The sequence below is a fragment of the Lithobates pipiens genome, unplaced genomic scaffold (genome assembly GCF_037356315.1).
Source record: "Lithobates pipiens isolate NorthernLeopardFrog02 unplaced genomic scaffold, aLitPip1_a1.2 Scaffold_16, whole genome shotgun sequence".
Taxonomy (NCBI): Eukaryota; Metazoa; Chordata; class Amphibia; order Anura; family Ranidae; genus Lithobates; species Lithobates pipiens.
Genome location: NW_027507748.1, coordinates 207,018,653 through 207,032,289, shown reverse-complemented (window position 1 = coordinate 207,032,289; position 13,637 = coordinate 207,018,653). Strand labels below are relative to the sequence as shown.

Genomic DNA, 13,637 nt, shown 5'->3' with positions numbered 1-13,637 from the left:
CATCACAGGTTACAGGCTGCACATTTCTGGTCACGATGATCAATATAAAAGTATGTGAGCACTTGAAATGAGAAAAATAAGCTAGAGCAGGGGTAGGCAACCTTTTGAGCACAGTGTGCCGAAAAATGTTCTCAAAGAAATTGAGCGTGCTGATTTCATAACAAAAAAATGTCAACTTCACACTCTCAATCACGAAAAGCATTTTTTTATAAAGTAAATTCTGTAAACTACTTAAATAGTGAGAAATTAACATCCTGCACTCTCACGCCTTAGATCAGCCCCAATTCCTGCCACTCTACACTTCAGATCACTGTCTCCCCTGCAAATCAGTTTCACCAATGTAACTCCCTGCACATCTGCCCCAGCACTGTACTACCCTGCACTTCTGCACCACCTTTGTACCCCCTGCTCATTTGTCCCACCAATGTACCCCTTTTCTCATCTGCCCTACCACTGTAACCCCCTGCACATCTGCCCAACCACTGTAACCCCCTGCACATCTGCCCAACCAGTGTAACCCTCTGCACATCTGACCCACCACTGTAATCCCTTGCACATCTGCCCCACCACTGTATTACCCTATACATCTGCTCCACCTCTGTACTCCCCTGCTAATCTGTCCCATCACAGTAACCCCCTGTACATCTGCCCCACCACTGTACTACCCTACACATCTGCTCCACCTCTGTACCCCCCTGCTCATCTGTCCCATCACAGTAACCCCCTGTAAATCTGCCCCACCACTGTACTACCCTACACATCTGCTCCATCTCTGCACCCCCCTGCTCATCTGTCCCATCACAGTAACCCCCTGTACATCTGCCCCGCCACTGTACCACCCCACTCTTCTGTTCCACCACTGTAACTACCTACTCATCTGCCCCACCAATGTTCCCCCTTTCTCATCTGCCCCACCACTATACCTCCCTGCACATCTGCCCCATCGCCGTATCCCCATGCTGTCTCACTGCTGAACCATCTTCTCATCTGTCCTAACACTGAACTTATCTGCTCATCTGCCCCACCACTGTAACCCCCTTTCTCATCTGCCCCACCAATGTACCTCCTGCACATCTGTCCCACCTCTGTTCCCTCTGCTCCTCTGTCCCACAGCTGTAAACCCCTGCTCATCTGTCCCACCAACATACCTAATTTCTCCTCTGCCCTGCCACTGTACCCCCTGGTACATCTGCCCCACCTCGGTACCCCCTGCTGTTCTGCCCAACCACTGTAAGCCCCTGTACACACGGTCGGAGATTTCCACAACCAAATCCATCGGATTTTGCCCGTCGGATCTTGTCCGAAACTGTTGCATACACACGGTCAGACAAAGTTGGCGAAAAATCCGATCTTTCAGAACGTGATGACGTAATTTCGTTACGATGGGACTACATTCAGGCTAGTAGCCAATAGCTTTGATGTAGGAATTTGATCTGAGCATGCGTGGCACTTGGTCCGATCAAAATTCTCTACACATGATCGGAGTATGTCCGACCGGCCCAGTTGGTTGGGAAATATTTCCAACATGTTGGAAAATTGGGTCCGACGGATATTCCGACGGAATTAATCCGATGCATACCACACACAGTCGTATTATCCGATGACACGGTCCGATAGGACACATTCCAACTGATTCTCCGACCGTGTGTACAAGGGCTAACTCCTTGCTCATCTGTCCCACAAATGCACCTCCTTTCACATCTGCCCCGCTGCTGTACCCCCTGCTCTTCTGTCCCACCGCTGAACCCCGTTCTCATCTTCCCCAACACTGAAACCCCTGCTCATCTGTCCCACCACTGTAACCCCTTCTCATCTGCCCTATCACTGAACCCCCCTGCTCTTTTGTCCCACTGCTGAACCCCCTTCTCATCCCTCCCACCACTGTACCTCCTGCACATCTGCACCACCACTGTACTCCCTTGCTCTTTTGTCCCACCACTGTAAACCACCTTGCTCATGTGCCCCATCAATGTGCCCCTTTTCTCATCTGCCCCACCACTGTATCTCCTTGCATATTTGCTCCACCGCCATATCCCCATGCTCTTCTGTCTCACTACTAAATCACTTTTTCATCTTTCCTAACACTAAACCCATCTACTCATCTGTCCCACCACTGTAACCCACTTTCTCCTCTGCCTTACCAATGCACCTCCTGCACATCTGTCTCCCCTGTCTACCCCCTGCTCTTCTGCCCCACCTCTGTTCCCCCTGCTCTTCTGCCCCACCTCTGTTCCCCCTGCTCTCCTGCCCCACCACTGTAACCCCCTGCACATCTGTCCCACCAATATACCTCCATCTGCCCCACTGCTCTTCCCCCCTGCTTTTCTGTCCCACCACTGAACCTCCTTCTCATCTGCCCCAACACTGAACCCCCTTGCTCTTCTGTCCCACTGCTGAACCCCCTTCTCATCTCTTCCACCACTGTACCTCCCTGCACATATGCCCCACCTCTGAACCCCTCCTGCTCATCTGCTCCACTGCGGTATCCTCTTTTCATCTATGATATGTGTGATATGTATAGTGGCGAAAGGAAGCAGAGATGAGACACATCTACCTGTCCTGGCACCCTCATCCTGCTGATCCACCTCTTGCATCCAGACCACATGCTGGAATGGATGCGCAATGATGAGCTCAGGTCTGGGGCATTTTCTGAAAGCAGTGGGCCTGTGTGCATGATCATAAGTTGGGCCTCCGCAGCTGAAAAAAAGTTTCTGCGCCGCAGCAAAAGTTGGGTGTGATTTTCATTGCACTGAATACTGGCCGTGGCTTAAAGAGACACAGAGTGCAGGGGTTCAGTAGTAAGTGACACAAAGGTTCAGGAATAACTTCAACAAAGTTCCCAGAAGCACAACAGTAATTCCAAAAACTGTCACCTGATTGTGGTTTTCTCAATCACAGGGAAATCCCTCCTTTCTGAGATTGGTAGTGGCAACCAAGCGAGTCATCTTCCTCCAGATGGTGGACCGGGATAGCAGGACTGTGATTGGCTATAGCAGTGGCCCAAGACAGTCCTCCTCCTCCTGGAAACAGGACCACCCCCCCCCCCCCCCCAGCAGGACTGCACCCAATGTCTTCCCCATCATAAAATCTGATGATCACAGCTACAGCAAAGTTAGAGAGCCAAACAATATTTCCCATCTTTTACAATGTGTGTGGGTACAGTGCCTCCCCCTCAGTGCAGGAGCAGCATGGGGAATTATGAAGTTGGAATGCATTAGTGACTCACTGACACTTCCCTGCGCTGCTCTGCTGATGGGGAGGGAGTCAAGTGCAGCAAAAGAGGCTTTGCGTGCCGATTGGGGCTCCCGTGCCGGGTGTTGGAAAAGGTCTGGAAAGACTAATTAATTTATACAATATCACCAGTGTGCCATTGTAGAGCTACATCTGTATTAGCTGCTGATTAGAATAGGTCCTCTGTTCTTTGCCTTGAGCTTTTCTAAAATCCTCAGCCTCTCTAACACACTGGGTTGATTGTATAAACATACTGTACATAAATATCACAGGAAATCACATGCTATATCAAAGAAAATGGGCACCAAACCTGGTAGCAAAGGCAAACTTAATATATTGTCACCCAATATGGTTGGTAACTAGGCAAGCATAAAATGGATTAACAATGGTAATAACACAAATTAGAATACAAAGTAATTAACAGTAAGAGCTAGGTATAAGATGACATTCAACATCCAGATCAGCATAAACAGTAGCAAGACCACCTCAAGTGCAGTAGTGAGAAGTAGTAAAGCTCAATCCACTGAGTGCTGGAACTATACTGCCAGAGTACATTTATAGTGGTGAAGCTAGTCCTAGACCAACTGAGTATGCAGATCCCAAAAGAAAAGGAGACTGAATAAGGAGGGGGGAGCAGGGGGACAAAGGGGACTTGCAGAATAATTATTACGGAATGGGCTGTCCTTTGGGATGCTCTTCTTATTATTAGGACCCTTTAAGAGCATTGGGGCACTTAACAACAGTCCCTGTTAACCTGCATGCAGCATAAGTACAGTATAAGGTGCAGTCTTGTTTTGGAATAAGTGTGGTATAGAGTGCAGTATGGGTGCAGTATGGATTGTGTACACTTGGTGTCCTGCTCTCAGTTGCTCAGTCCCTGCTAGTAGTATCAGCAGTGGGTGAATAGCCCTCTCACCAGTCCCAGGGATGCTGCTGAGACCTCTCACTGCTTGGTCTCTCCCCAAAGGCCTCTAGTGATCAGCGGTGGGAAGCAGAGGGTGAGCGGATGCTCCAATCTTCCTGTGGCAGCAGTGCAGGTGCTTTAGGGTGGGGGGTGCTGTGCTGCCCCCGGGTGTCCTCACTTTCAGACTCAGGCTCGGATCTCCACTAGTATGGTCTCCATGGCAGACGAATATTCAGATGGGGGTACTCTTTCTCTAGCTACCTCAGCACCAAGAGAAATAACTTTACTGTGGAATATAATAAAATTCATCTCCCACTCATCCTACTGCACAGTGCCTATGGTGATCTGTAGTATATGGCTGCCATCTCAAGCTACTACTCCCAGGATTGCCGGCGCTCTGCATAGAAGCCTAAAGGCTGGCTTGACTTTAGCACTCTCCCTGCTGGCCAGAGGAGAATGGTACAGCATAATATCAGTATCTCAGTAGAGGGAGAAGAGAATGAAAGGCAAAGGGATTTATTTACTAAAGCTGGAGAGTACAAAATCAGTCTCATTTCTGAAGAGAAACCAATTAGCTTCTAACCTCAGCTTGTTCAATTAAGCTTTGGCAATAAAACCTGGAAGCTGATTGGTTTCTATGCAGAAATTAGACTGATTTTCCAGCATTAGTAAATAAACATCTAAGAAATGTCTCCTTCCTCAAATTGCTTTAGCCCAGCACCTGGTAACATCATGCTGGAAGAGGAGTCTATTTTTTTCTATATTCCATAAGTAAACCAGTGCCTTCTCAAACTTCTTTTTGACTTAGCTGTTTTCTAACAAATCCCAAGGAGCCTTATCATCATTTCCCATATGGTCAGGGCCAGGACCTAAGGTACCCAATGGAGAGGGAATGACACACATAGACACACATAGAGACTAAGAAGAGTTAACAGCTCTTGTATTTGTAAGAGCGGTATAGCAGAAGAGTTTCAAGAGCACTTGATTGTATCACCAGTATTAAAATTTACAGTAACAGATGCAGTAATACTTGCAGTGACAGGTGCAGTAACGCTTGCAGAAACAGGTGCGGTAACAAATGTAGTAACAGTCTCAAAACTGTTGGGGGTTAATGCTTTACTCAACCACAGAACAACTTCCTATAGTGTGTGGATGGGAGCACTAATGGCGCCAAGGGTTGCATAGGCACTACCACCCTGCCAGCGCACTGCCCCAGTGTGAAAGCATTAATTGATTTAACTGGAAATAGGTTTTTGGAATTTTTTTTTTGCGTGAAAGCGCCAGAAAAGAACCTCTGTGTGAAAGGGGTCTTATGCCCTGTATACACGATCAGACAATCTGGTGGACTTGGTCCGGCGGACCAGAGTCTGGCGGACAATCCGCCCGTGTGTGGGCTCCGGCAGACTTTTTTTCCCCAAAAGTCCGGCGGACTTAGAAAGAAGTTTTGACTCAAAATTTTCCGGCGGACTCGGCAGTCGGCAGACAATCCGGCAGTCTGTGTGCTAGTCCGGACTTTTGAAATGAACGGACTTGCCCGCACACGGAGAAAAGTCTGTTCATTTTGAACGTGGCTCCAGGTAGACGGGACTAGCGCAGGAGGTCAATGTCGCTGCCTCCACCTCGCGAGCCCTGTCACTTGGTATAGACTTAAAGGGGAAGCCCTACGCCGAAAAAACGGCATGGGGGTCCCCCCAAGGTCCATATCAGACTCTTATCCGAGCACGTAGCCTGGCCAGTCAGGAAAGGGGGTGGGGTCGAGCAAGTGCCCCCCCATCCTGAGCCGTACCAGGCCGCGTGCCCTCAACATGGGGGGAGTGCTTTGGGGAAGGGGGGCCCTGCGACCCCCCACCCCAAAGCACCTTGTTCCCATGTTGATGAGGACAAGGGCCTCTTCCTGACAACCCTGGCCGTTGGTTGTCGGGGTCTGCGGGCGGGGGGTTATCGGAATCCGGGAGCCCCCTTTAATAAGGGGGTCCCCAGATACCGGCCCCCCACCCTTTGTGAATGAGTATGGGGTACAATGCACCCCTACCCATTCACCTGGTGAAAAAAGTGTAAAAAAAACACAACACAAGGTTTTAAAATAATTTATTGCACAGCTCCGGTGGTCTTCCGTCTTGGGGGGGTCTTCTCGCCGGACTTCTCCACTATCTTCTGCTAGCTCTTTTACTAGCGGAGGAGCCCGTCTTTCTTCTTCATCGCCGCCGCCCGGGGGTCTTCTTCCGACTTTGGGGGTCTTGTCCCCCTCTTCAGTTCTTCTTGCCGGGCCTCCGCTTTCTTCTCCCAGCTCTTTTACTAGCGGTGGCACGGTCATCTATCGCCACTGTCGCCGCCTTCTCTTCTTCTCGTCTTCTTCCTTGAGATGTCGACTCGACGCTCTCTCTCGCCGCAATCACAGGGACGCGTTGTGCGGCGACTTATATAGGGACAATGAGCGGGGTCACCGGGTGATGTCACATGATGACCCCGCCCCCTTATGATGTCAGAATCCCAGCATCCTCCGGGACTCTGACATCATTAGGGGCGGGGACATCACCTGGTGACCCCGCCCATTGTCCCTATATAAGTTGCCGCACAACGCGTCCCTGTCATTGCGGTCAGAGAGAGCGTCGAGTCAACATCTCAAGGAAGAAGAGAAGAAGAGAAGGCGGCGACAGAAGACTGGGCCACCACTAGTAAAAGAGCTGGAAGAAGAAAGAGGAGGCCCGGCAAGAAGAACCGAAGAGGGGGACAAGACCCCCAAAGTCGGAAGAAGACCCCCGGGCGGTGGCGGCGACAATGAAGAAGAAGAAAGCCGGGCTCATTCGCTAGTAAAAGAGCTAGCAGAAGATAGTGGAGAAGACCCCCCCTAGACGGAAGACCACCGGAGCTGTGCAATAAATTATTTTAAAACCTTGTGTTGTGTTTTCTTTTCACTTTTTTCACCAGGTGAATGGGTAGGGGTACATTGTTATTGTTGTTGTTGTTATTAAAGGGGGCTCCCAGATTCCGAAAAGCCCCCCGCCCGCAGACCCCGACAACCAACGGACAGGGTTGTCGGGAAGAGGCCCTTGTCCTCATCAACATGGGGACAAGGTGCTTTGCAAAACACCCTCTTCTGAAAATGTACTCTTAATGCATGAGGTTCTTTTAGGATGTCGTGTCCATACAAAATTGTTTGGTTTTGATTGCCTCCTGACTAATAAACAAAAAGCCATTACAACCATCATAACCCCTTTCTTTCAGACTCCATGTGCAATTTTGAAATGAACAGAAATGAAATGGAGAGCTCCAGGTGCAGGTGCTTTACATATAAAATCTCATTCACAGACATCAGAAGCTGACAAACAAAAAAAGCGATTTATTTTTTTTGTAACAATCCTACACTTTTACGTACATTGTGATAGCTCCATATAATATCTTTACTCCCCCTACCATTGTTCTAGTGAGTTGGGCCCCTGGGGGAAGCTATATGATGCTGCCATGAGGGATTTTAAAAACAATCTGCCAGCAGAAAGAATTATTTTAATTCAGCCATCTCCTCTGGGGATGAAGGCTATTTACATGACAGTAATTGGTAGCTTAAAAACAAAACAGGCTAGACAAAGAAGAAATCAAGGGCAATCAAATAAGAGAAAAACAAATAGGTGCATATTAAAATTGTACATACCAAGTTGGAAGTGATCAATTTTCATTGTGCTGTTTGTTAAAGTGCCAAAAATTGTAATGATTGAGATTTTTCGTATGGCCATTTCACAGACTGACTCAAGATACTCATCTCGCTGTTGTGAATACATGTTGTTTTCTTCTTTTGGTGTGGTAATAAGCTATATATAAAATAAAAATAATATGAGCTTACTCAGCAATATTTTATATATGATGCATGCCACTATGCGCACGATCGGAATTTTGGTTGGTAAAAGCTCTGATGGTTTTCCCGACGGGATTTCGCTCAAGCTGTCTTGCATACACACGGTCACACCAAATACCGACCATCAAGAACGTGGTGATGTACAACACGTACGTCGGGACTAGAAAATCTAGTTGAATCTGAGCATGCGTGAGTTTTTGCGTGTCGGAATTGCATACACATGATTGGAATTTCGAAAGTTTTTCTGTCTGAAAAATTGAGAACATGCTCTCAAATTTTTGCTGGTGGGAATTCGGCCAGCTAAATTCTGATGCAGCATACACATGGTCGCATTTTCCGATGAAAAGCTCTCATTGGTCTTTTGCTGGCCGAAACTCAGTGTATGCGGCATAACAGATGTGACAGTCAAGATTGATCAAGTGGAACCTTATAAAGCATGGCCCAATTTGCTCTACCAAGAAAATTTGTTTTTGACACCCAGGCAAACACCTCCTAAATCAGTATTCTGTGTTGTTATCTCTTATATTAGTAACCTTTTATTTTTTGAGCATTTAGATATACTGCATATTTGGGTTCTCTTTTAATACGATCTTCTGAGTCTGAGTCTGAAACCAGTACCTGTGAAAGACTATCCCATAATTTCACACCTCTTACAGTGAAGAACACCTTCAGTATCAGGACGTTAAATCTCTTTTTCTTAAGCAGAAAACAGTGTCATGGGTCTTTTGTGGTGAAAGCTTTCCTTTGAGTATATCATTCTGTGTTTATATAAAGTGATCATATTCCATTAAGATTAAATCACCTCTTCTTAAGAGAAAGTAAGTATGTTTAAAGTGGTTCTAAAGGCTTTAGGCTGTTTTTTTTCTTTCCATTAATGCATTCTCTAGATTAAGATTAAATAAATAAATCCTCTGTGCTACAGGATCCTTCCAGCCCCCTTATATCTTGATCCAGCGCTGTGCCCGGCTCTCCCTGCTCATAGGGCTGATTGAAAGCAGTGGGAGCCATTGGCTCCTGCTGCTGTAAATAAATTCCTGTGATGATGGAGCAGGGAGTGGGGGCTGAGCAGCACTGTTTGTGTCTATAGAAACAGACATTAAAACTCAGAATCAAGCCCTCACGAGTTCATAGGAAGTAGCTTCCTATGGGGGCATTCATCAAAGAGATGGAGCCAGGAGGGCCAGTGGGGGACCCCAGAATGGAGGATCAGGGCTGCTCTGTGCAAAGCATGACATGTTTATTTTAATTTTTTTAAAGATATACACTTAAACTTTCCTCAAAAGATTTTTTTTCATTAAGCAAAGTGGAGTTGTTAGATGAAGGATGCTCACTTTTCGTTAAATGGACTTTGCACTTTGGTGCAAGGAACACCAGGAACTTCAGAAATTCTAGAATTCTGTTGGCCTCTAAGGGGTTAAGTCCAACAAGGTATATGCCACCCTGTGGACATGTCTTCCGCATGCAGCTCCAGTTGAACTGCTCTGCAGGATCTGTCAGCATAGAATTCTGTGATAGACTGGGGCAACCTTGCTGTACCTACCATAGTTAGTCCTGTTTTGTAGGCTGAGCATGTGGTCCCTACAATCTTTACCCTCTTCTTGTACAATAAGCCTATTTCTCTCAGCTTTAGACATATTTATCCACTTTAACTTGATAAATTCCAAACATTTCTGAACTATGTATCATTTGTCCAAATATTCTTGCACACATGAATCCTTATGTCTTTTGTTTACATATGATTTTGCATACAGATGGATCAGGTTAAAAGGAAACTAATTTCATGCAAACGCAGTGTTTTCTATGTCAAATTCGCTGAAATATACATTAGGCACCACGTGACTAGTCTCAAATCTAAGCCATTCATTTATGTAAAATGCACCCTTCATAGTTTAACCTTTGTATTGCTATTCCTTGAAACCAACTAGTTACTTTACAGCATAAAATTACATTATAAAGTGTTTATTTACCATAGCAATTATATTAACTTTAAGCGTGATTCACATTCACTTCTTGTTAGCCTTCTGCAGTCCTGAAGGAACGTATATGATTCTTTCTATTAATTATGCATATACTCTTAAAGTTTATGTAAAGGCAAAAAAAAATATTTTTAGTTTCAGGTATAGTGGGAAAATTTTGGACCCTTTATTGCTGTCTATTTCCCCATTGGGTCAGAGCCTTACCCCCTCTATTTGTCCTGGTGACCACTATCACTGAGACAGAAAGTGAGAACAAATCCAAAATGTCAGCGTAACTTGCCACCACAGCAAGAAGTGAGGGAAAATCTTCCAGTGGGGAGGAATGTTTGAGCACAACTGTCTAAGTCAGGAATTTCCCTTACCTTGGAAAAATTTCCATTAATTTCCCATTGCTTCTTCAGCAGAGAAAAAAAAGGGGAATTTCCAAAGTGGGGCAAAAGAGGTTTCAACCCTTCTCTACGCTATTCAAAAATCATGTTTACACATACTTTAAAGGCATGTGTTGTGGGTTTGAACATGCACTATATTGTGAAATGTATTGGGATGCCTGTCATTACACGCACATGAACTTTAATGGCATCCCAGTCTTAGTCCGTAGGGTCCAATACTGAGTTGGCCTACACTTTGCAGCTATAACAGTTTCAACTCTTCTGGGAAGGCTGTCCACAAGGTTTAGGAGTGTGTAGGGATGAGCTTCGTGTTCGATTCGAACGTACATTGGCTGTTCGTCCGTTCGGCGAAGTCCGAACATTTTGGTCCGTTCGCATCAAATTAGTGTGGCGCTCACGGCCCACAATGCACTGCGATGGCGCAGTGCATTGCTGGCTCATGATTGGCCAAGCATGCACTGTGACCCCGCATGCTTGGCCAATCGCAGCGCCAGCAGCGAGTAGAGCCATGATTGGCCACAGGCAGTGTAGTGCACGCCCCACACTATATAAGGCCGCCATCGCGGCGGCCTCGTGTAGTGTGTTGGCGTCTGAAGCAGTGGGTGTTCTGTGTACCTTCAACACAGTACACACCAATCATTTTCGGCCGATTTTCTATCTTGCTGTTGTATAGTGGTTATTGTCTGCGTGCCCTGACCGCAGTATACACCGCTATATTCACCTCACCTATATAGCTAGTGATCTATCTTTTATAATAGAGCTTGCAGTCAGTAGTGTTAGGAGATAGTGCGTGCTGTCTGCGTGCTCTGTACCCAGTACATACCGCTATATCCACCTACATAGCTGTTCTCTATTTGAGCCCACTTGCCATCTGCAGGAGTTATTGGAAGTTGTGTGTGCCTCCAGCACAGCACAGTATACATCTGTATATACCCCTTTATCTCTGGTGTTCTCTGGTTATTGTCTGCGTGCCCTGACCGCAGTATACACCGCTATATTCACCTCACCTATAAAGCTAGTGATCTATCTTTTATAATAGAGCTTGCAGTCAGTAGTGTTAGGAGATAGTGCGTGCTGTCTGCGTGCTCTGTACCCAGTATATACCGCTATATCCACCTACATAGCTGTTCTCTATTTGAGCCCACTTGCCATCTGCAGGAGTTATTGGAAGTTGTGTGTGCCTCCAGCACAGCACAGTATACATCTGTATATACCCCTTTATCTCTGGTGTTCTCTGGTTATTGTCTGCGTGACCTGACCGCAGTATACACCGCTATATTCACCTCACCTATATAGCTAGTAGTAGTGATCTATCTTTTATAATAGAGCTTGCAGTCAGTAGTGTTAGGAGATAGTGCGTGCTGTCTGCGTGCTCTGTACCCAGTAGTGTTAGGAGATAGTGCGTGCTGTCTGCGTGCTCTGTACCCAGTACATACCGCTATATCCACCTACATAGCTGTTCTCTATTTGAGCCCACTTGCCATCTGCAGGAGTTATTGGAAGTTGTGTGTGCCTCCAGCACAGCACAGTATACATCTGTATATACCCCTTTATCTCTGGTGTTCTATAATAAAGGCATCTGCAGGAGTTAGTGGGTGTTGTGTGCCTCCAGCACAATATACACTACCCAACTGCTGTTTTACCCAACTCCCTTCAGGCAATTACCATGTCTGGAAGGCCAGCAAGGAGAGGCAGACAGGCGCGAGCCGATAAAAGAGGGCAAGCAGGCTCTGTGTCTAGAGACAACAGTGCTGGTCGTGGACGCGGTGCATTGTCATCAGCACGTGGCCATGGGACATGCTTGTCCTTCTTTTCGGCAGCTGGACATGTTGAACCGCAACATGCCAACGACTTGGTAGAGTGGATGACCAAGCCCTCTTCATCCTCCTCATCCTCTCTCACCCAGTCTCAGGGTAGTAGCAAAGCAGCTGCCGATGCATCGTCTTCCCTCCTCTCAATGTCATCATCAGTGACTCCTTCCCTAGACCCACCACGTCCTCCTGAGGAGTCTCCTGAACTCTTTGAGCACAGTGTTGGGTACATGCTCCAGGAGGATGCCCAGTGTTTTGTGGGCTCTGATGATGACACTCAGCTAGAGGAAGGCAGTAGCATGAGCGCAGAGAGAGGGGATGCTCAAGAAGGACAGCAATCTGGCAGTCATGTTCCACAAGCTGCAGCATACTGCCAGGTTTGCTACAGCGATGAAGAGGGAGGGGATGATGAGGACACTGACTCCACGTGGGTGCCTGGAAGGAGGGAGGAGGAGGAGGAGGAGGAGGAGGAGGCACATGTCCAATGAGGCAGGATGCCCCCTGGGGGCCAGCTTAGGGGCAGCACACCGACTGAATCACACCGCAGAGCTCCGCCTGTGCAGAGAGCTGCCTCTGCGCGTTATTCTAAAAGTTCTTTGGTGTGGGCCTTTTTTGAGACGAGTGCATCAGATCGCTGCTATTTGCAACATATGTCTCAAGCGTATCTCACGTGGCCAAAACATCAGCCGCTTGGGCACCACATGCTTGACCAAACATATGTTGACCTGCCATGCAGCTCGTTGGCAAGCGTACCTCAAAGACCCACACCAAAGAACAAAGCGGACCTCTCCTTGCTCCTCATCAGCTGGCATCTCCAACCCCACTAGACCTTCAGTCCTCTCTGAAACCTGCTCTGAGAGGAATGAAGGTGTAGAATTAGGTGTGTCACAGCCAAGTGCTTCCGGGAACTCTGCTAGCAGTACACCCACGTCCGATTATAGCAGGCAAATGTCCCTGCCCCAGCTGCTGGACCGGCGAAAGAAGTTCACTCCCAGCCATCCACATGCCCAGAGGTTGAATGCTAGCTTGGCTAAATTGCTAGCACTTCAACTGCTGCCTTTTCAGTTGGTAGACTCGGCCCCCTTCCGTGAGTTTGTACAGTGTGCGGTTCCTCAGTGGCAGGTCCCCAAACGCCACTTTTTCTCACGGAAGGCGATTCCGGCTCTCTACCGGCATGTGGAAGGCAATGTCCTTGCCTCACTGGACAGGGCGGTCAGAGGTAAGGTGCATATTACCGCTGACTCATGGTCCAGCAGGCATGGACAGGGACGTTACCTGTCTTTCACGGCCCATTAGGTAACTCTTCTGGCAGCTGGGAAGGATGCAGGACAAGGTGCAGTAGTGTTGGAGGTTGTTCTGCCACCACGCCTCCAAAATGCTACTATTGGTTGTGACACACCTCTCTCCTCCACCCCCTCCTCTTCTTCTTCCTCCATGGCCTCTTCCAGTGCTCTGTCCTCAGAACCAGAGGTGCTC

General features: G+C 47.4%; 1 protein-coding gene across 1 annotated transcript in view; it reads right to left on the bottom strand.

The window, feature by feature from the left end:
- CCDC80 (coiled-coil domain containing 80) overlaps positions 1–13,637 on the bottom strand; it is a 218,073-nt gene that overhangs the window by 164,305 nt on the left and 40,131 nt on the right. Inside the window, exon 3 of the mRNA XM_077480931.1 lies at positions 7,785–7,941. Coding sequence (XP_077337057.1) covers positions 7,785–7,941 — 157 coding nt within the window. The remainder of the gene's footprint in view (positions 1–7,784; positions 7,942–13,637) is intronic.